At 44.2% G+C, this 24,125-nt stretch overlaps 1 protein-coding gene across 1 annotated transcript in view; it reads right to left on the reverse strand.

The window, feature by feature from the left end:
• Positions 1 to 24,125, reverse strand: part of SPAG17 (sperm associated antigen 17) — a 290,551-nt gene that overhangs the window by 124,749 nt on the left and 141,677 nt on the right. Inside the window, exons 12-15 of the mRNA XM_077479578.1 lie at positions 15,254 to 15,367; positions 11,242 to 11,392; positions 9,118 to 9,333; positions 8,345 to 8,385 (exon numbers count right to left, since the gene is read on the reverse strand). Coding sequence (XP_077335704.1) covers positions 8,345 to 8,385; positions 9,118 to 9,333; positions 11,242 to 11,392; positions 15,254 to 15,367 — 522 coding nt within the window. The remainder of the gene's footprint in view (positions 1 to 8,344; positions 8,386 to 9,117; positions 9,334 to 11,241; positions 11,393 to 15,253; positions 15,368 to 24,125) is intronic.

A 24,125-nucleotide genomic window follows, 5' to 3' on the forward strand; every position in this document is an offset into this window, starting at 1 on the left:
AACCGCCCGTAGATTTATGGGCAGCCCGTACATTTACTCCCATTTGAGGGGCACCTGTAAATGTCCGTTACGGGCAGTGGTGCCCATAAAAAAAGATGGCTGCGAGCCAACCATGTAACTGCGCATGCGCTGTTTGGAAGCCAGACGGGCTCAGGAAAGCTTGTACTCACTCATCCAGGCGGCGCATGCGCAATAACTTAATGACCGTTACACATTGGTGATCAGTAGGGAAATTCCCCTAACATTGGTAGACAGTAGGGAAATGCCCCTTACATTGGTGGTCAGTACAGAAATACCCCTTACATTGGTGATCAGTGGGGAAATGCCCCTTACATTGGTGATCAGTAGGGAAATGCCCCTTACATTGGTGATCAGTAGGGAAATGCCCCTTACATTGGTGATCAGTAGGGAAATGCCCCTTACATTGGTGATCAGTAGGGAAATGCCCCTTACATTGGTGATCAGTAGGGAAATGTCCCTCACATTGGTGGACAGGAGGGAAATGTCCCTCACATTGGTGGTCAGGAGGGAAATGCCCCTTACATTGGTGATCAGTAGGGAAATGTCCCTCACATTGGTGGACAGGAGGGAAATGTCCCTCACATTGATGATCAGTAGGGAAATATCCCTTACATTGGTGGACAGTAGGGAAATGCCCCTCACATTGGTGATCAGAAGGGAAATGCCCCTTACATTGGTGATCAGTAGGGAAATGCCCCTTACATTGATGATCAGTAGGGAAATATCCCTTACATTGGTGGACAGTAGGGAAATGCCCCTTACATTGGTGATCAGTAGGGAAATGCCCCTTACATTGGTGGACCGTAGGGAAATATCCCTTACATTGGTGGTCAGTAGGGAAATGCCCCTTACATTGGTGGTCAGTAGGGAAATGCCCCTTAAATTGGTGGACAGTAGGGAAATGCCCCTTACATTGGTGGTCAGTAGGGAAATGCCCCTTACATTGGTGGACAGTAGGGAAATGCCCCTTACATTGGTGGACCGTAGGGAAATATCCCTTACATTGGTGGACCGTAGGGAAATATCCCTTACATTGGTGGTCAGTAGGGAAATGCCCCTTACATTGGTGGTCAGTAGGGAAATGCCCCTTACATTGGTGGACAGTAGGGAAATGCCCCTTACATTGGTGGACAGTAGGGAAATGCCCCTTACATTGGTGGACAGTAGGGAAATGCCCCTTACATCTGTGGACAGTAGGGAAATGCCCTTTACATTGGCGGGCAGAAGGGAAATGCCCCTTACATTGGCAGGCAGAATGGAAATGCCCATTACATTGATGATCAGAAGGGAAACGCCCCTTACATTGGTTGTCAGTAGGGAAATGCCCCTTACATTAATGATCAGTAGGGAAATGCCCCTTACATTGGTTATCAGTAGGGAAATGCCCTTTACATTGGTGGGCAGAAGGGAAATGCCCCTTACATTGACGGGCAGAAGGGAAATGCCCCTTACATTGACGGGCAGAAGGGAAATGCCCCTTACATTGACGGGCAGAAGGGAAATGCCCCTTACATTGACGGGCAGAAGGGAAATGCCCCTTACATTGACGGGCAGAATGGAAATGCCCATTACATTGGTTGTCAGTAGGGAAACGCCCCTTACTTTGGTTGTCAGTAGGGAAATGCCCCTTACTTTGGTTGTCAGTAGGGAAATGCCCCTTACTTTGGTTGTCAGTAGGGAAATGCCCCTTACTTTGGTTGTCAGTAGGGAAATGCCCCTTATATTAATGATCAGAAGGGAAATGCCCCTTACATTGGTGGACAGTAGGGAAATGCCCCTTACATTGGTGATCAGAAGGGAAATGCCCCATACATTGGTGGTCACTGGTCAGCATAGCAATGACCCCTCACATTGGTGCACTGGTGATCAGGGCAGAAGGTGACCCTGGAAGTCATTGTAGGTGGGACATCAAACTCTCATTGCTCGCTGCTTAGGGAACATAACTTAAAAAAAGCCCGCACTAAGGCAACGCTCGCTCCGGCTGCACCCAGAGTCGCCCTTTAACATCGTCAGAAGAAGTAGGGACTTGTGGTCCTGCAGATGTCCCACCATACCCACCAATCACAATGTGCCTTTTATCCACTGCAGGGCACACCACTAAAGGGAAGGCTCTGATTGGGTCCTGCAGATCTGAGAGATACAAGGCTGTAGGTAGGTAATGGCTGCACAGGGCCGGGGCTGTGTGCCCAGTCCTGTAGTGATGCCCGTAGGCCCATCCCCTCCCCCTCTCGGAGGTCACACGTGGTCACTTTGTAGTTGGCTTTTTCTCATTGCTGATTGAAGGTTGCAGAGAGAAAACAAGCTGTTCTGGGCTCTTTCCCACCGCTGGCTCCATCCATCACCAGATCAGTCAGGATGGGGCATTCTCCCGGCCGCTCGTCTTCCCTCCATCCAAGATTATATTGCTAGCAGCTGGGAGACGCTCTCGCTGCACCAATCGGCTGCCAAGCAGACTCATCCCTTTCAGTTCTTTTTTATGGTTCCCATAATCTAAATATTTGTATTGTTAGGTTATTCCTGTCTGCGTTCTGCTACTAATTACATGCAGCCTGTGCCGGCCTCCAGCCAAGCAGCCTCATTGATGGAGCGCCCGGCGGTATGCATGACAGGTGCTCACCAGGAGGGCGAAACCACTGCCCAGAGGAGCGCAAGAAACCTCAGATATACAATGTAACAATGGAGGAGATACGGAATATCCAGAGGGGGTACTGGGGGGTCAGTACCTGGAGGGGGTAATGGGTGGTGGGTCGGTACCTGGAGGGGGTACTGGGTGGGGCAGTACCTGGAGGGTGTACTGGGGGGTCAGTACCTGGAGGGGGTACTGGGTGGGGCAGTACCTGGAGGGTGTACTGGGGGGTCAGTACCTGGAGGGTGTACTGGGGGGGTCAGTACCTGGAGGGTGTACTGGGGGGGTCAGTACCTGGAGGGTGTACTGGGGGGGGTCAGTACCTGAAGGGTGTACTGGGGGGGACAGTACCTGAAGGGTGTACTGGGGGGGACAGTACCTGAAGGGTGTACTGGGGGGGACAGTACCTGAAGGGTGTACTGGGGGGGACAGTACCTGAAGGGTGTACTGGGGGGACAGTACCTGGAGGGTGTACTGGGGGGACAGTACCTGGAGGGTGTACTGGGGGGACAGTACCTGGAGGGTGTACTGGGGGGGTCAGTACCTGAAGGGTGTACTGGGGGGTCAGTACCTGGAGGGTGTACTGGGGGGGTCAGTACCTGGAGGGTGTACTGGGGGGTCAGTACCTGGAGGGTGTACTGGGGGGGTCAGTACCTGGAGGGTGTACTGGGTGGTGCAGTACCTGGAGGGTGTACTGGGTGGTGCAGTACCTGGAGGGTGTACTGGGGGGTCAGTACCTGAAGGGTGTACTGGGGGGTCAGTACCTGAAGGATGTACTGGGGGGTCAGTACCTGGAGGGTGTACTGGGGGGTCAGTACCTGGAGGGTGTACTGGGGGGTCAGTACCTGGAGGGTGTACTGGGTGGTGGGTCAGTACCTGGAGGGGGTACTGGGGGGTCAGTACCTGGAGGGTGTACTGGGGGGTCAGTACCTGGAGGGTGTACTGGGTGGTGGGTCAGTACCTGGAGGGTGTACTGGGTGGTGGGTCAGTACCTGGAGGGGGTACTGGGGGGAGGGGTCAGTATCTGGAGGAAGTACTGGGTGCTGGGTCAGTATCTGGAGGGTGTACTGGGGGGGGGGGTCAGTACTTGGAGGATGTACTGAGTGGGGTTAGTACCTGGAGGGGGTACTGGGTGGCAGGTCAGTACCTGGAGGGAGTACTGAGGGGGAGGTGTCAGTATCTGGAGGGGGCACTGGGGGGGGGGGGGGGTTAGTACCTGGAGGAGCGCTGTGGTATCTGTCAGAGCTATATAAATGTATAATAATAATAGTGTGTGACTGTGGTTTATTAAAAAATCATACAAACATACAGCTTATTAACCACTTCAGCCCCGGACCATTTTGCTGGTCAAAGACCAGACCGCTTTTTGCGATTCGGCACTGCGTCCCTTTAACTGACAATTGCGCGGTCGTGCGACGTGGCTCACAAACAAAATTGACGTCCTTTTTTCCCCACAAATAGAGCTTTCTTTTGGTGGTATTTGATCCCCTCTGCGGTTTTTATTTTTTGCGCTATAAACAAAAATAGAGCGACAATTTTGAAAAAAAAACGCATTATTTTTTTACTTTTTGCTATAATAAATATCCCCCAAAAATATATAAAAAAAACATTTTTTTCCCTCGGTTTAGGCCAATACGTATTCTTCTACATATTTTTGGTAAAAAAAAAAATCGCAATAAGCGATTATTGATTGGTTTGCGCAAAAGTTATAGCGTTTACAAAATAGGGGATAGTTTTATGGCATTTTTATTAATAATTTTTTTTTTTTTACTAGTAATGGCGGCGATCAGCGATTTTTATTGTGACTGCGACATTATGGCGGACACATCGGACATTTTTGACACATTTTTGGGACCGTTGTCATTTATACAGCAATCAGTGCTATATAAATGCAGTGATTCCTGTGTAAATGACACTGGCAGTGAAGGGGTTAACCACTAGGGGGCAATTTAGGGGTTAAGTGTTCCTAGGGGTGTGTTACTAACTGTTGGGGGGTTGGGCTTTCATTTGGTGAACACTGATCTCTGCTCCAATCACATGGAGCAGAGATCAGCGTCACTTGTTGCTAGGCAGAATGGGGAAATGCTGTTTACAACGGCATTTCTCTGTTCAGCCGCCCCGTGAGATGATCGCGGGTATGCCCGCGGCGATCGAGGCTCCGGCGATCCCCGCTGAGCAAGCGGATAGGACCCTTACACAAAAATAAACAACTAAACAAAAACAAGCGTGCTTACAGCAGCAAGTAAAGAAAGCCGTTTCCTGACAAGATAACATAGAAAGAAACATATTTTAATGACAACGAAAAAAAATAAAAATCGCAATAAGCGTTCATTGATTGGTTTGCGCAAAAGTCATAGCATCTACAAGATAGGGAATAGATTTATAGCATTTTTATTATTATTTTTTTTTTTTCTTGTAAGGGCGGCGATCTGCGATTTTTATCATGACTGCGACATTATGGCGGACACGTCGGACAATTCTGACACATTTTTGAAACCATTGGCATTAATACAGCGATCAGTGCGATTAAAAATGCATTGATTACTGTAAAAATGTCACTGGCAGTGAAGGGGTTAACGCTAGGGGCCGATCGAAGGCTTAATTGTGTTCCCTGGGAGGTGATTCTAACTGAAGGGGGAGGGGACTGACTAGAGGAAGTGACGGATCGTGGTTCCTAGCTAATAGGAACACACTATCTGTCACTTCTGTCAGAACAGAACAGGGAAGTGTGTTTTTCACTGTTCTGTGTATCCTGCTCACGATCGCTCGTGTCCGGCGGTCATCGCGACCGTCGGCCACGAGCATCGGCACCCCCGCTGTGCAGCGGGCCCCGCGAGCCAGCGTATGGCGACGCGGATTCACGCAGGGGAGCCAACCTGCCGCAGTATAACGGCGGCGGCTGGTCCGGAAGAGGTTAAACACAATCCAGGCTAAGAAACCTTTCGAGATTTAATCGCCATCAGGATGTGATTCCAAACCCCCCCCATTAACCCCTCCCCCCACATCATTCACCCTGCACCAGCGACCCTCACTCCCTTCCCTCCTCCTCCATCATCCAATCCACCCCTCACTCCACCCCTCGGTGTCTGCTGACCTGCAGCCGCACTTCTGCCACATTGAGGAGGAGGGGTTGGCACCACCATACATTCTGGTCCGGCACCCTCCACTGCCTTCACTACACTAGGAGAAACAATGGGGTGCAGACACAGGCCTGACAACCACACTTTCTGACACTGACAGGGAGACCACAGACTGGGAGGACACTGACACCACAGTGGGCCTCGCAGACACAGATTCTGACGGGACAGAGACACTAGGATCCCCTGGCACAACCTCCGCCAACCCAGACTCTTCTGTATCCAGACAGAAAAATTCCTCCACTAGCTCTGGCTTATTGTGCAAAGCCTCAGGGCACCGGCTATAAGGGAGACCAACCTTATCACATAAGTTACATTTAATGATGTTACAGTCCCTTGCCCAGATGCCCCAGTTACTGGCACAAAGAGCATTTCTGTTCTGGACATTTAGAGGAGAAATGTCTCTTGACTCCACATTTATGGCACACCTTAGGTTGACCAGGGTAAAAGACGGTAATCCTATCTCTACCAATAAAGGCAGAGGAGGGCAAATGCTGGACCACATTCCCACACACACTCAACCTCATTGACACTGACCACCCACCCGTCCAGATTCCTCTATCATCCACAATCTTTTTTAGGGGACACAACGTTTCACCAAACTTCACCTTCTCAACCAGACCCATAAATCCTTGGGGGGGTATAGACTCACTCCTGGTCAGGATAGTCACATCCTTAATCAAGGGCTGACATGAGACAACTTTGGGGACAAGCCCCTTCCAGTCCAGCTTCAAACCGCTCCCAAAACAGATCCAGCGATTCTGGACGCACAAATGACAAATCATATTTATAGGAACCAGCCGGACTGATAAGAGCATAAATATCCTTCGCCTTAAATCCCATGGTTAGGATCTTATCCACAACCACCCTCCTGATAGGTGGAATACCTCCTCCTTCCCACCTGAGCTGTACCACGTTCCTGCGTTTAATAGAAGAAGGTGCATTAGGTGAAAGTCACACAACTGGCTCCATTCCACCAGCAGTATGACTTTGTCCCGACACAGCCGTAACATAATTCCTAACTGGGACAGATGACACATTAACTGGCTGCATAGGAATATTAACTGGCTGCATTGGAACCTCTGAAATCTGGTTTGGTGAATTACCCACCCCTTGATCCTCCCACCAGCACAACAGTCCCGCTCACCATAGTCCAAGAAGTACCACAGATACCAGCAGTCCCGTCATCAAGTAAAGTCTTCTGTTTAGAAAAACACCAGCTATTTCAGCATTCATACGGCCCTCCTGCTCTGCAGTTTCATTGTTCATGTGACATTCCTGCTCTGCACTGTTAGTGTCCATGTGGCACTCCTAGCAGCCAGCTAATCCTGCATTCCCTGCTGATTGCAAGGATCTGTTGGCAGGTTCAATCGCAGGAAAGTCCTCCACAAACTGAGAGAGATTTTCAGCAAGCACGCCATTATCATGATCCTCATTCAATGGAGATTCCATTTCCGTTATGGTCTTATAGCAATCGGCCATTTTCCTCAACCGCCTTTTGAGAGGACCCAAGCTGGTGGGGAGGGAGGGGGGCAGATACTGACTCAGACATGACAGATCCTGAGACGGGGTAGTACTGGGGCCACCATATGAAGCCACTTCCTTACTGTCGCCATTGCTCTGGTATACACCTTCTGGCTGGTACTGGCACAGCCACTTTCCTTAATTCGTTGGCATCTCTCCTCATTCTCACACTTTTCTCTGAACACACCGCTGCTCTCCTTCAGAGAGGCGACCAACTTCTCCTGCTTTTTCAATGCCTCTTCCAGAGACTTCAGCTTGGAGACTTCCCTCTTACTGTTTCCAGACTTACTGTGTTGGGATTTCTTTTTCCTGAGAGCCTCTTTCATGACAGCAAGTTTCTGTTCCTCTTTAGCAATGCAGCAAAGTCTGTTCACCACTCTATCCTGGAGGACTGGTAAGAATTCCTCTTGCATAGGGACAGGCCCAGGATCCATTGCAACATGAGCACACGGAGTAGGCCTCAGTGCCTCTAGAGAACCTCCACCTTCATCTTCCCCAACATGGTTCATGCTTGCCTGGGAAAAGCCTGCAGGGCAGGCCTCAGGCTTGCTGCTTCTCTCAGCTGAGAACACAACAGAGTGAGCCAACAGCCCCCTGCAGAACAGCACCACCTAGTGGAGAAGCTCCTCTGGTGCAGAGACTGATGTGGCTCAGTGTTCTCTGTACAGCACTGCGGTATATGTCAGAGCTATATAAATGTAATAGTTTGTGACTGGGGGGAGGGGGTACATTAGAGTGTAAGCTCCTCTAGTGCAGAGACGTATGTGACTGTCTCCGTGTTCTCTGTACTGCACTGCGGTATATGTCAGAGCTATATAAATGTGTAATAATAATAAGTGTGAACTTTGGGGGACACAGCGTAAGCTCCTCTGGTGCAGAGACTGAAATGACTGGCTCAGTGATTTCTGTACAGCACTGCGGTATATGTCAGAGCCATATAAATATGCTCTGAGAAATCTTCCAGGTTTTACATACAGAAATAAAATGTAATTCTTATGTTTTGATATAAAAAAAAAATTATTAAATGAAAACTTACCGCTGACTCCGCTGAGTTCACATCTTGTACTCCGGCTCCCTCTATAGGTGAGAAATGAGAATTGCAATCAGATCTTTAAAAAATGACATTGTATCAACCTACAGTAGTACCTTGGATTACGAGCATAATCCATTCCAGGAGAATGTTTGTAATCCAAAGCACTCGAATATCAAAGCGAGTTTCCCCATAGAAGTCAATGGAAATGAAGAGAATTCGTTCCGCATTGACTTCTATTACATGCAATACCACATGTGGCCAGAGGTGGGGGGGCGCCAGAGAGCCTCGGAAATACTCAGGGACAGCTCAGCTGAACTTGGAAAGACTTGGAAACACTCGGGAACGGAGTATTTACGAGCATTTCCGAGAGGCTCTGAACTGTTCCGAGTGTCACCGGCGCCCCCGCACCTCTGGCCAAGTGCGGTACTGCACACCCCATTAGCTTGAATTCTGCTCGTTTTGTGAGACAACACTCGCAAACTGAGTCAGGATTTTTTTTTTTTTTCATTTGCATATCTTTCAAAACACTCGTTAACCTTGTTACTCATTAACCAAGGTTCCACTGTACATTTTTTTTTTTAACCACCCCCCCCACCCCCGCAAGATATGAGAATGTCTCCTTCACCGCTCGCCTCTGTCCATATTGATGTATTCTCACTCATACTCCTTCCTGCTGTCAGCGTTAGAATGTTATAAATACAACAATTGATACAATGTATGGGAAAACACAGAATCTCGGGATCCGGCTGACACCCCCCCCCCCCCGGGCCTCTCACCCGCAGGATTCGCCTTCTCATACATCTTCCTGACGCTGTATATTCGGTGAACTTCTCGTGCAAATGCCGCCGGATCGTCCCAGGGAATGTGACCGCCGTCCCCCAACATCTTTCCGGGGCATTCCAGCTCCCCAAACTCATCGAAGCCGGTCAGGGCCAGACTCTCCAACGTCAGCAGCTTAAATGCCCGCGTCACGCCGTCCCAGGACGCCACGTCTGAGGCACAGGAAACAAAACTCGGAAGGTTTGTGACACATTCTACAGTAAAATGCGGATAAAGTTAAAGAAGCGTGCAATATCTGAATTATTATAATTATTATTGTTTAATAAAAATCATTTTATTATTGTGATATTATTTATTATTATTATTATTCTTATTTAACAACAATAATAATCATTGTTATGATATTAATATCAATTATTATTGTTATAATAATAATTATTATTATTATATTTATGATTATCCAAATGTTTTATTATTGGTGTGCAATAACTGAAACCTAGTGGTTGGCCATGTTGCACTAGTGAAAAAGAGGTATGCAATTTCTGAATTCATTATTGACAGAATTATTATTGTTATAATTATTATTGTTAAATAATAATAAGTGAATTACTATTATTGTGATAATATTATTGATTATTATTATAATAATAAATGATTATTTAACAATAATAATTATTATTATATTATTTATTATTATTGTTATAATTATAATACATTTTATATTTATTATTATCTGAATTTTTATTATTGGTGTGCAATAACTGAATCCAGTGGTCGGCCGTGTTGCACTAGTGACAAAGAGGTGTGCAATTTCTGAATTCATTATTGACAGAATTATTATTGTTATAATTATTATTGTTAAATATAAATAAGTGAATTACTATTATTGTGATAATATTATTGATTATTATTATTGTTATAATAATAAATGATTATTTAACAATAATAATTATTATTATATTATTTATTATTATTGTTATAATTATAATACATTTTATATTTATTATTATCTGAATTTTTATTATTGGTGTGCAATAACTGAATCCAGTGGTCGGCCGTGTTGCACTAGTGACAAAGAGGTGTGCAATTTCTGAATTCATTATTAACAGAATATTATTGTTATAATTATTATAGTTAAATTAATAATAATTGAATTATTATTATCGTAATATTATTTATTATTATAATAATAAAAATATTTTAACAATAATAATTGAATTTTTATTATTGCAATAATATTATTATTGTTGTAATAATAATAATAATAATTATTCTATGAATTTTTATTATTGGTGTGCAATAACTGAATCCAGCGGCCAGCCGTGTTGCACTACTGACAAAGAGGTGTGCAATTTCTGAATTCATTATTAACAGAATTATTATAATTATTATTATTATTGTTAAATAATAATTGAATTACTATTATTGTGATAATATTATTTATTATCTTTGTTATAATAATACATTATTATTTAACAATAATAATAATAATGATATTATTATTATTATTATTATTATTATTATGTGAATTTTTCTTATTGGTGTGCAATAACTGAATCCAGCGGTTGGCCATGGTGCACTAGTGACAAAGAGGTGTGCAATTTCTGAATTCATTATTAACAGAATTATTATTATAATTATTATTATTATTGTTAAATAATAACAATTGAATTACTATTATTGTGATAATATTATTTATTATTGTTATAATAATAAATTATTAACAATAATAATAATGACATTATTATCATAATAATAATTATTATGTGAATTTGTATTTTTGGTGTGCAATAACTGAATCCAGCGGTTGGCCGTGTTGCACTAGTGACAAAGAGGTGTGCAATTTCTGAATTCATTATTGACAGAATTATTATTATTGTTATAATTATTATTATTATTGTTAAATAATAATAATTGAATTACTATTATTGTGATAATATTATTTATTATTATTGTTATAATAATAAATTATTATTTAACATTAATAATTATGATATTATTATTAATTATTGTTTAATAATAATTATTAATATATGAATTTTATTATTGCTGTGCAGTAACTGAATGCAGCGGTCGGCCGCGTTGCACTGGTGATGCCCCCTCCCGTGTACAGAACTCACCCGCGTTACAGTAGTGCATGAGCTCGTGGATCTGCGCCAGCCTTCGGGAGTTGATCTCGGGGGTCGGTTGCCGGAATTGGAGGCGTTCAGCTATTGGGAGTTTTCTCAGCATCGTTTCCTCCACTGTGTTGGGGTTCAGAGTTTTCGGGAGCTGAAATGAAGCACAAAGTGAGCAGCATAGTGGCTGAGTGGTAAGCACCTTCTGCCCCGCAGCACTGGGGGGGTCCTCAGTTTGAATCCCAGCCTGGACACTATCTGCATGGAGTTTGCATGCTCTTCCTGTACTTACATAGGATTCCTTCCACACTACAAAAAAGACCTTCTGGGAGGATATTCAACTCCTGTCAAAATTGGCCCCCCGAGTATGTGAAACAGGGACCTTCAATTATAAGCTTCCCGAGGGGCAGGGACTAATGTGAATGTTTAATATAAGGTATATTTATAATAAATCTGCATAGCAATTCGCCTAGTGAGAGTGCATGCCTATTCATACTGTTTAAATGGAGAAAAAAACAAATGTTATAAAACTATATCCTGTGCTATTCAAAGGTTTTTCACCAATTTAAAACAGGAAATGCCACATTTGGCCACTAGATGGTGCTAAATACCTCAGGAACTTCCTATACAGCTATGTAGCACCATCTAGTGGAAAGAATGAATGTGCATGCACTTTAACTGAGAAACGCTGCATTTGGCCACTAGATGGTGCAAATTATCACAGGAATATCTTCTGAGACATAGCACCATCTAGTGGACAGAATGAATTTGCATTAGACATGTGCACTGCCGAAAAATTTGTTTGTTTTTCGTTCAATTCTTTTTTTTTTTGTAAATTCGTAAATTCTGAATTTGAAAATTCGTAAATTAGAAAATCCGAAAATAAGAAAGAAAATCTGAAAATTCCAAATAATAACTAAACTAATGGAACGGAACAAATTCATAATAAATAATTATTATTATTATACACAATTTATATAGCGCCAACAGTTCACGCAGCGCTTTACAATGTAGAGGAGAGTGCCGCAACAATTACTAATAATAAAATAAAAATAATAATAAAATGTTTTTTATATTATTATTGTTATTTATTATTAATTAATTTGTTACGCTCCATTCGTTTAGATGCGGCATTCAATATTTCTGATATTTCGTAACTTCGGATAAATTCATATTCGTTACAGCCAAATTATTTCAAATTTTCAAATTTTGGGGTTTTCATTCTTATTTTTGATTTTCCGAATTTTCAGATTTTTTTCATTTCCGAATTATTAGATATGAGAATTTTCATATTTTTTGAATTTTCGGAAATTTGTAAATTCTGATGTATCCAAATGAATTTGTCAAAATTGGTTAAAAAAAAAAAAAAAAAACGAATTTGGAACGAAACAAATTGCACATGTCTAATGTGCATGCACTTTAACTGAGATTTCGCCACTAGGTGGTGCAAGATATAGGAATTTCCCAATGATTTGTAGCACCTTCTAGTGGACAGAATGAATGTGCATGCACTTTAGCTGAGAGATGCTGCATTTGGCCACTAGATGGCGCAAAATATCACAGGAATTTCCTATCATACATAGCACCATCTAGTTTGAACAAAATTAATGGGCCACTAGATGGTGCAATTTAAAAGGAATTTGCAATGATACGTAGCACCATCTAGTGGACAGAATGAATGTGCATGCGCTTTAATTGAGAAACGCTGCATTTGGCCACTAGATGGTGCAAAATATCACAGGAATTTCCTATGAAGCTTAGCACCATATAGTGGCCAGAATGAATGTGCATGCACTTTAACTAAGAGATACTGCATTTGGCCACTAGATGGCATAAAATATCACAGGAACTTCCTAGGAATATGTAGCACCATCTAGTGGACAAAATGAATAGGCCACTAGATGGCATAAAATATCATAGGAATTTCCCATGGTATGTAGCACCATCTAGTGGACAAACTGAATGGGCCAATAGATGGCGCAAAATGTCATAGGAATTTCCCATGGTACGTAGCAACATCTAATGGACAGAATGAACATGCACTTTAAAAAGGAGATTGGGCCACCAAATGGCACAACATATAGGAATTTCCTATGGTTTGGAGCACCATCTAGTGGGCAGAATGAATGTGCATGCACTTAAACTCACATTTGGCCACTAGATGGCACAAAATAACACAGGAATTTCCTATAACACGTAGCACCACCTAGTGGACAGAATGAATGTGCATGCACTTTAATTGAGAAACGCTGCATTTGGCCACTAGATGGTGCAAAATATCACAAGAATTTCCTATGAGACGTAGCACCATCTAGTGGACAGAATGAATGTGCATGCACTTTAACTAAGAGATGCTGCATTTGGCCACTAGATGGCATAAAATATCACAGGAACTTCCTATGAATATGTAGCACCATCTAGTGGACAAATTGATTAGGCCACTAAATGGCATAAAATATCCTAGGAATTTCCCATGATATGTAGCACCATCTAGTGGACAGAATGAATATGTATACTCTTTAACTGAAATTTATCCACTACTAGATGGTGCGAAATATAGGAATTTCCTATGATTTGTAGTACCATCTAGTGGACAAACTGAATGGGCCAATAGATGGCGCAAAATGTCATAGGAATTTCCCATGGTACGTAGCAACATCTAATGCACAGAATGAACATGCACTTTAAAAGGAGATCGGGCCACTAAATGGCACAACATATAGGAATTTCCTATGGTTTGGAGCACCATCTAGTGGACAGAATGAATGTGCATGCACCTAAACTCACATTTGGCCACTAGATGGCGCAAAATATCACAGGAATTCCCCGTGACACATAGCACCATCTAGTGGACAGAATGAATGTGCATGCACTTTAACTGAGAAATGCTGCATTTGGCCACTAGATGGTGCAAAATATCACAGGAATTTCCTATAACACGTAGCACCACCTAGTGGATAGAATGAATGTGCATGCACTTTAATTGAGAAACGCTGCATTTGGCCACTAGATGGTGCAAAATATCACAGGAATTTCCTATGAGGCGTAGCACCACCTAGTGGACAGAATGAATGTGCATGCACTTTAACTAAGAGATGCTGCATTTGGCCACTAGATGGCATAAAATATCACAGGAACTTCCTATGAATATGTAGCACCATCTAGTGGACAAAATGAATAGGCCACTAGATGGCATAAAATATCATAGGAATTTCCCATGATATGTAGCACCATCTAGTGGACAGAATGAATATGCATACTCTTTAACTGAAATGTATCCACTAGAATGGTGCGAAATATAGGAATTTCCTACGATTTGTAGTACCATCTAGTGGACAAACTGAATGGGACAATAGATGGCGCAAAATGTCATAGGAATTCCCCATGGTACGTAGCAACATCTAATGGACAGAATGAACATGCACTTTAAAAGGAGATCGGGCCACTAAATGGCACAACATATAGGAATTTCCTATGGTTTGGAGCACCATCTAGTGGGCAGAATGCATGTGCATGCACTTAAACTCACATTTGGCCACTAGATGGCGCAAAATATCACAGGAATTCCCCCATGACACATACATAGCACCATTTAGTGGACAGAATGAATGTGCATGCACTTAAACTCACATTTGGCCACTAGATGGCACAAAATAACACAGGAATTTCCTATAACATGTAGCACCCCCTAGTGGACAGAATGAATGTGCATGCACTTTAACTGAGAAATGCTGCATTTGGCCACTAGATGGTATCAATTTCATAGAAATTTCCTACAATACAGTGCGGGAAAAGGTATTTGACCCACTGCTGATTTTGGACGTTTGCCCACTGACAAAGAAATGATCAGTCTATAATTTTATTGGTTGGTTTATTTTACCAGTGAGAGACAGAACAACAACAACAACAAAAATATCCAGAAAAACTCATAAAAAAAAAAGATAGAAATAATCCATGACACTTTGCCTGGATGAAATGTGAATTGACGGACTGATATTCAGTGAGGGTCACTCACCTGCACCTGGTAGGTCCTCTCCCTGGTCTTGTCGTGGAAGTGGAGCAGGTGAGGTCCTGTAGATGGCGCTGTTTTCTCACCCTGCTCATGTCCAATGAAGGTGTTGTATAGATTCTGAGAAATGAAGGTATGCAGAGATTAATTAAGATGCAACCACTGAACCAATCTCATATAAAAATTACCATTTCTCTATCATTAATTTAAAAAATAAAAAAAAGTAAAAAAATAAGATTTGACAGAGAATAAAAAAATCCTATTATCTTTATTTCTTGATTCTTTTACTTAACTTTTTTTCTTAAACATAACATTGGTGATCAGTGGGAAGAATTTTCCTTACATTGGTGATCAGTGGGAAGAATTTTCCTTACATTGGTGATCAGTGAGAAGAATGTTCCTTACATTGGTGATCAGTGAGAAGAATGTCCCTTACATTGGTGATCAGTGAGAAGAATGTTCCTTACATTGGTGATCAGTGGGAAGAATGTTCCTTACATTGGTGATCAGTGAGAAGAATGTCCCTTACATTGGTGATCAGTGAGAAGAATGTTCCTTACATTGGTGATCAGTGAGAAGAATGTTCCTTACATTGGTGATCAGTGAGAAGAATGTCCCTTACATTGGTGATCAGTGGGAAGAATGTTCCTTACATTGGTGATCAGTGGGAAGAATGATCCTTACATTGGTGATCAGTGAGAAGAATGTTCCTTACATTGGTGATCAGTGAGAAGAATGTCTCTTACATTGGTGATCAGTGGGAAGAATGTTCCTTACATTGGTGATCAGTGAGAAGAATGTTCCTTACATTGGTGATCAGTGAGAAGAATGTTCCTTACATTGGTGATCAGTGGGAAGAATGTTCCTTACATTGGTGATCAGTGGGAAGAATGTTCCTTACATTGGTGATCAGTGAGAAGAATGTTCCTTACATTGGTGATCAGTGAGAAGAATGTTCCTTACATTGGTGATCAGTGAGAAGAATGTTCCTTACATTGGTGATCAGTGGGAAGAATGTTCCTTACATTGGTGATCAGTGAGAAGAATGTTCCTTACATTGGTGATCAGTGAGAAGAATGTTCCTTACATTGGTGATCAGTGAGAAGAATGTTCCTTACATTGGTGATCAGTGAGAAGAATGTCCCTTACATTGGTGATCAGTGAGAAGAATGTTCCTTACATTGGTGATCAGTGGGAAGAATGTTCCTTACATTGGTGATCAGTGAGAAGAATGTTCCTTACATTGGTGATCAGTGAGAAGAATGTTCCTTACATTGGTGATCAGTGAGAAGAATGTCCCTTACATTGGTGATCAGTGAGAAGAATGTTCCTTACATTGGTGATCAGTGGGAAGAATGTTCCTTACATTGGTGATCAGTGAGAAGAATGTTCCTTACATTGGTGATCAGTGAGAAGAATGTTCCTTACATTGGTGATCAGTGGGAAGAATGTTCCTTACTTTGGTGATCAGTGAGAAGAATGTCCCTTACATTGGTGATCAGTGAGAAGAATGTTCCTTACATTGGTGATCAGTGAGAAGAATGTTCCTTACATTGGTGATCAGTGAGAAGAATGTCCCTTACATTGGTGATCAGTGGGAAGAATGTTCCTTACATTGGTGATCAGTGAGAAGAATGTTCCTTACATTGGTGATCAGTGAGAAGAATGTTCCTTACATTGGTGATCAGTGAGAAGAATGTTCCTTACATTGGTGATCAGTGAGAAGAATGTCCCTTACATTGGTGATCAGTGAGAAGAATGTTCCTTACATTGGTGATCAGTGAGAAGAATGTCCCTTACATTGGTGATCAGTGGGAAGAATGTTCCTTACATTGGTGATCAGTGAGAAGAATGTTCCTTACATTGGTGATCAGTGAGAAGAATGTTCCTTACATTGGTGATCAGTGAGAAGAATGTTCCTTACATTGGTGATCAGTGGGAAGAATGTTCCTTACATTGGTGATCAGTGGGAAGAATGTTCCTTACATTGGTGATCAGTGGGAAGAATGTTCCTTACATTGGTGATCAGTGGGAAGGAGGAGGAGGACACACCCAAAGAGCTCTCTGTGAGAACCACCCATTTTTCAAGCCTGGGCCTTGCCTGCTAGCTCGGCCCAGGAATAATGCCTGATCCTGGGGGAGGCCCTGAGATGGATCCCCCTGATGACACGGGGCCCAGTGAGGAGGAGGTGGAGGATCTGTCGGTAGGTCCGGGCCCTGGTATGGATGCCAGCGTTTTCAGCCTTAAGGTTGTTAATCGCTTTAGGGCGATTGGGAGAGCGGAGGAGAAACTTAAAGTTTTGAGAGTGGAGCTTAAAAACTTCAAAGCCAAATACTTCCAGGCCTGGAGTAAGAATCGCACCACCATGAAGCCTGAGCTACAGGAATTAGAGGAAAAAGTAAAGCAGCAAACTTTATTGTTGGGAAAACTAAAAGAAAAAAGTGGAGCATTTAAAGAAAAGTTTGAAAACGAGAGAAGGTTTGTCAGCCAGTCCTCATCATGTTCAGTGGATCAGCCTCAGCATATGGATGACCCGGGTCCATCTGCCTCTGCTCCTCTCCCCCCATGTAAGGCCTTGGAGTCGCCGGCGGCAACCAGCCAGGGGGTTGAGAGTGAGAATGGCACCCTGACCCTCATCCAGCGGATGGAATCCCCCCTGAGAGGAGACAAGCTTGTAATGTCTGATAATCCATCAGAGGTCCCGGAGGATGTTCAGAAGAATCAGCCAGGGAATGAGGATGAACCTGCACCAAATCCCCTGAACATGGATGTTGCTGCACCCGCATGTGCTGAGACCTGTAGTTCCACTACCACATTTGCTGCATGTGTTTCACACACTGTGTCTGACACCTGCAATGTGATTGCTTCACCTGAGCCTCTCTGTGTTCCAGCAGAGCTGATTGATGCTGGTGGGGGAGGGGGTCAGAATACTGCACCATGTGCAGTGGAAGCTATGGATGTGTCAGTCCAGCCTGCACTGTCCTCTGCAGAAAGTCCTGTCCTGATGGAAGAGAACAGGCCAGATGAAGATTCCACCAGCACAGCAATGGGAACTGACACTGCTGGGAAGACTGCAGGACATGTGAATATACCAGCAAGTATTAACAATGGCAGTCATGATAAAACAATGAATGTGGTGGGTGGTGGTGGTGATGGTGGAGGGGTTAATACTGCTGGGAAAAGCAAAGATGACATTTCTCTCTCTGCTCAGAGGAAAGACTCATCGATTGTACAGACCAAATCTGTACAATCGATATCTGCTAAAGATGTCTCAGACAGTTCAAAACACACAAATATCTCTTCTGCTGGGAGGAATATGGGGAGTTATGCATCTGTTGTGGGGAGTCGCACCAAGGAGGGTGGGGGGAATACTGTAAATATTGGTGGTCACAATATAGGGGGTTTTGGTGGTGGGTATAGGAGGAGGAATGTGGTTCAGTTCAAGTGGGAGGGGGAGGGGACCCCACCAGTGAGGGGGAGGGTGGCAGAGTTGATTTTGGAAATGGGGTTTAAAGCTGTGGATATTTTTGCTTTGATTTGCCCAGTGGGGAGTTATGAATTTGATTTATCTTTTGTAAAACCTGAGGGGTTGGACTTATTTTGGGAGCGACATAGGAGGTGCCAGGGCCTTTCGCAGTGGAGTGGTTTGGTGCCAAAGGTGATTTCCAGGCAGCCCCTGATAAAATCGGTGACCATCCTGGTGCGTAACGAATCCATACCAGAGGCTGATTTGATAGTATGGCTACGCCGATATGGTGAGGTCCTCACTCCACTGCGGAAGGTCCTGGATGAGCATGGGATATGGACAGGGGCCTGGACGGTGTCACTAAAACTGGGGGTGCTGGGCAATGTAGTCCAACATCTGCCCTGCTCAGCTTTTCTGGGAAGAGATCGGCTGACTATTTTCTACCAGGGACAGCCCAAAGTCTGCAATAAATGTGGTGAAAAGGGCCATTTTGCCTCTACCTGCACGCGTAAAAAGTGTTCGCTATGCCAGGGTCTGGACCACTTGGCGAAAGATTGTACCCAAATTCGGTGCAATCTGTGCCAACAGCTTGGCCATCCTTACAGTAAGTGTCCAGAGGCTTTACATAACCTGCAAGGATTGGAGGCTGAGCTGCAGAGGCTGGATAAGGAGGATCAGGCCGCTGTAACTGTTGTTGTCCCTCCTGTGTCAGTTCCATCTGTTTCCCCTGGTAATGTTGTCCCTGAGTCTGTCCCTCCTGTGTCTGTTCCATCTGTTTCAGGTTCTGTTCCCCCTGGTAATGTTGTCCCTGAGTCTGTCCCTCCTGTGTCAGTTCCTTCTGTTTCAGATTCTGTTCCCTCTAGTGATGTGGTCCCTAAGTCTGTCCCCCATGTGGTTGTCCCTATTCCTGCTGTACGTAGGTCCTCCAGACTAGCGGAGGCTGCTGGGGGGGCAGGTTTAGCGGATCTTCCTTCTCAGCCTCCAGTCCCTGTCCCTCGGCAGCGCAAACGTGGTCAGGGGAATGTGGGGGTGCTGGATGGGGGTGGGGCGGATGGAAGGGTGTCCATATCCCATGTCTCGCCCTCTGTTGAGGGGGATTCGGATGATGAGGGGTGGGAGACGTTTAGGAGGAAGAAAAAGAAGAAGAGGAAGACAAATAAAGTAGTTATTTCTTCCTCAGAGTCGGACCCAGGAGGGGTTCCTCCTGGTAACCCTTTTTCAGTTTTGTCAGGTGATGGGATGTCTGATATATCTTTTTCTTTATCATCCATGGATGAGGGGGAGTCACATAGTTTGAAGAGAGCTGTTTCTGGTGATGAGAGTGTGGCAAAGGTTAAGAAACGACTACCCCAATCATCCTGATGGCAGTTCCCACTCCGATAAAGGTGGCGACCATTAATGTCGCCAGCATGAAATCTGCAAGAGCTCGTGATATTGCCTTATTTTTGCTCAGCGAGTTTGATGCCGAGATTTTATTTTTGCAAGAGACCTGGCTCAATACTTTGGCCGATGTCCATCTAGCAAAAAGGGAGTGGAGATGCGGTCCCTCCTTTTGGTCTCTTGCGGCAGAGCCCTGCAGCGGAGTTGCGGTCCTTTTTAAAACCGATATGGTAACGTGCCGGCGGGTAATTGAGGTAGAGATTGGGAGATGCATGGTCTTGGACGTCTCTGTTAGGGGGCAGGACTTGCGTCTGATTAATATCTATGGACCGCAGTCAAGATGGGGCAGGAAATGCCTCCTCACAGAGATCAAGCCCTTCCTTTTTACATCCCAGCAGGTTGTCTTTGGAGGTGATTTTAACACCATAATTAGGCCTGAAGACAGGAGAGGCTCCATAGACAGGCTGGCGTATGATAGCGTTTTTCTTAGAGATATGGTGAGACAAGCAGGCCTGGTAGATGTGCATATTAAGCACTGCCCTGGCAGCACGGGATTCACATTTCAGAGAGGGAATAGTCAGAGTAGGATAGATAGGTTTTTTTTAAAGGAGAACTCTGCTTTCTCGGCTCCTGGGTTGAGGGCGGTGGAGTTCTCTGACCACTGTATGCTGTCTGTGACTCTGAATGCCTCGGACTCTCCACCCAGGGGAAGGGGTACCTGGAAACTGAATTCGGCTCTCCTGGAAGACGTAGAGGTAAGACAATCCTTTGAGGTTTTTTTTCAGGCACAGGTTTCTATTCTGGACTTTTGCAGCACTAAGTCAGAGTGGTGGGAACTTGTGAAACAAAGGGCGATTGGACTTTTCAAGGCCATAAGTAAGAAGAAGCAGCTTGGTATGTACATTGCCTACCAGCATTTGCGGAGGAAGCTTGATCGTCTTGTCTCGTATAGAGGAGATCCAGGGGAGATCTCTGAGGTCAAGTTTCTTCTTAGAAAGTGTCAATACGACCGGCATGCCTCCTTGGTTCTGGAGAGGGATTATGGAAAATATCACTCGCCTGATCCTTACCAGAACTGTAAGCAAGGCATAGCAGTTAAGACGGTCATAGGCCTGAGGGATAGTACGGGTTCCCTGGTGAAGTCCAGATCAGGGATCCTGGAGATCTTCAGATCATATTATGCAGACCTTCTGGGAAGAAAGGACCTTTGTCGGGACAAGATGGAAAGCTTTCTGGATTCTACTCCAGGATTGGGAAATGGTACATTGCCTTTGATGGATTTGACAGAACCAATTTCAGTGGATGAGGTAGTTCATGCTATAGAGAAGCTGGCTACCAAAAAATCGCCTGGGCCAGATGGGTTGACAGCTGAATTCTACAAGTGTTTTAAGTCCATTCTGGCTCCCTTTTTAGCGGAGGTTTATAACAGCTGTCTAGAAGAGGGTTCGCTCCCTCCCTCCATGAGGCAATCCGCTGTGATTCTTCTGTCAAAAGGTAAAGACCCCTCAATGATTGAGAACTGGCGCCCCATCAGTCTTCTCAATGTTGATAGAAAGATCTTGGCGAAGATTCTTTTTTGGCGCTTGTCGTCAGTGGCAGGCGATTTGTTGTCCAGTCATCAGCACTGCTCGGTCCAAGGTAGAAGTACCTTTTCAGCGGTTTTAGCTGTCCGGGAGGCTTTGGAACGATGCAGGGCTGCTGGATGGAGAAAGTACTTGCTGGCATTGGATCAGGCGAAGGCTTTTGATAGAGTCAATCACGAGTACCTGTATTTGCTACTTGGTAGATACGGCCTGCAGGGGAGGTTTATAGATTGGCTGAAGACATTATATAAAGGGGCTGAGAGCTTCCCACTGGTTAATGGTTGGGTTGGACGGCCTTTTGAGGTTGGCTCTGGTGTGCGCCAGGGATGTCCTCTGAGCCCCCTGTTATATGTATTCGCAATCGACCCCTTCATAAGAAGGCTAGAGAGTGGATCTTTGTGCGGGGTGCCTTTGGGCATTGCTGGTGTGCCACCTTTGAAGGTCGTGGCCTATGCCGATGATGTGTCTGTTATTGTCTCTGGAACGGAGGAGGCGCAGGAGGTGGTCTCTATGATAGAGCAGTACACGGAGGCTTCTGGTTCTAAAGTCAACCATGAAAAGAGTGAAGTTTTCTGGATGGGTGAGGAAGGTGAAAGCTTCGAACTTCCGGATGCCTTCCCAGAGCCCCAGCAGGAAATTAAAGTGTTGGGCATCAAATTTGGTCCTGGTGACTATGGTCATCGAAATTGGGAAAGCAGGTTGGTGTGTGCCAATGCCAAAGTAGCAAGTTGGAAGAAATGGAAGCTTTCATTGAGGGAGAGGGTTGACTTGATCAAAACGTACCTGGTCCCAATTTTTTTATATGTCAGCTTCGTCTGTATCTTGCCAGTATCTCTCTATGCAAGGGTGTACAGCTGCTTTTTCCAACTGTTATGGGGAAGTAGGCTGAACCTGATCAAACGCAATGTAACTTACCTGTCTAGGCGGGAGGGTGGCCTAGGAATGGTCAACCCAATAGTTTTCTTTTCTCTGCTGTTTTTAAAGTACAATCTTGGTAACATGCTAGCAGAGAACCCGCCGGGATGGGTGGGTATTTTTAAATCTTGTTTTAGGCCTTTTCTGCGATCCTGGGAAGATGGCGGGCCAGTGAAAAGTCTGAGAGTCCGACATGGCAAGCTCCCGGCTTATGTTGCCCCGTGTCTGAAAATACTTCGGCAGTGGCAGGTGACAGTGGAGGATATCAAGTCCCTCCCCAGGAAGCTTCTGGAGAAGAGGATTTTGGGCTCTGCTTTCAGTGTGTCACTGGCCTTAAGGGATTGCCCAGGCTCTGTAATGAGGGAAGGGTTGCGTTTAATCAATTTAGAAAGAATCCCCTTGAAGTTTAGGGATCAAGCCTGGCTCGCCTTCCATGGAAGGCTCTATGTGAGAGGGAACTTGAAGCATCGCCCTGTGGATGATCGGGATTGTCCTAGAGCGGAGTGTGTTGGTAAAGTGGAGTCTATGGACCACTTTTTGCTCCAGTGTCCCTTTAACATAGAGGTGTATAAAAGGGTGGGGAGGGCTCTAGGCATCCCCTTTTTCTATCGCATGAGTTATGCGGAGTGGGTGTATGGGGCATTCCCGACTCACTGGGATTTTGATTTGGATACACTGTTTTTAGTTAGTATAGTTGTCCGTTACTTCACATGGAATGCACGGTGCCAGATTACCCTGCGGAAGAAAGTCCTCTCTGTTGAGGTGGTGGTGCACGATATTCTGGGTGAGGTTGGGAAAATTCGGGGTCTTGAGAAGGGCAGGGAGCCTCGGGCAGTCTGGATAAGGGCGTGGAGGAATATCAGACCTGCCTTTGGTGAACTGCCCATCTCTGGGTGAGGAGCTCTTTTCTTTTTCTGGTTCTTTCACTCCCTTAGCTTTTTTTGGTTAGTATCTTCTTTTTGAAGAAGGGCTGCATGCATAATGGGTACAGGTTTGTTTCTTAACCTCACAAGTTTGATGTCTGGTGTAATGGTGTGAGTCGTAATAGGATTTATGTTATTGCTGTAAAGTATTTTTTTTTTTTTTGGTTTGAGAGCAGTTTTGCTATATTCATTTTAATTTATGTAAATATGTATATATTTATGTATATTTATATATTGTGATTTTATGCTTAATGATTGCAAGACTTTTAATAAAGAAAAATTGGGAAGAATGTTCCTTACATTGGTGATCAGTGAGAAGAATGTTCCTTACATTGGTGATCAGTGAGAAGAATGTCCCTTACATTGGTGATCAGTGAGAAGAATGTTCCTTACATTGGTGATCAGTGAGAAGAATGTCCCTTACATTGGTGATCAGTGGGAAGAATGTCCCTTACATTGGTGATCAGTGGGAAGAATGTCCCTTACATTGGTGATCAGTGAGAAGAATGTTCCTTACATTGGTGATCAGTGAGAAGAATGTTCCTTACATTGGTGATCAGTGAGAAGAATGTTCCTTACATTGGTGATCAGTGGGAAGAATGTTCCTTAC

Source organism: Lithobates pipiens, unplaced genomic scaffold (assembly GCF_037356315.1).
Source record: "Lithobates pipiens isolate NorthernLeopardFrog02 unplaced genomic scaffold, aLitPip1_a1.2 Scaffold_16, whole genome shotgun sequence".
Taxonomy (NCBI): Eukaryota; Metazoa; Chordata; class Amphibia; order Anura; family Ranidae; genus Lithobates; species Lithobates pipiens.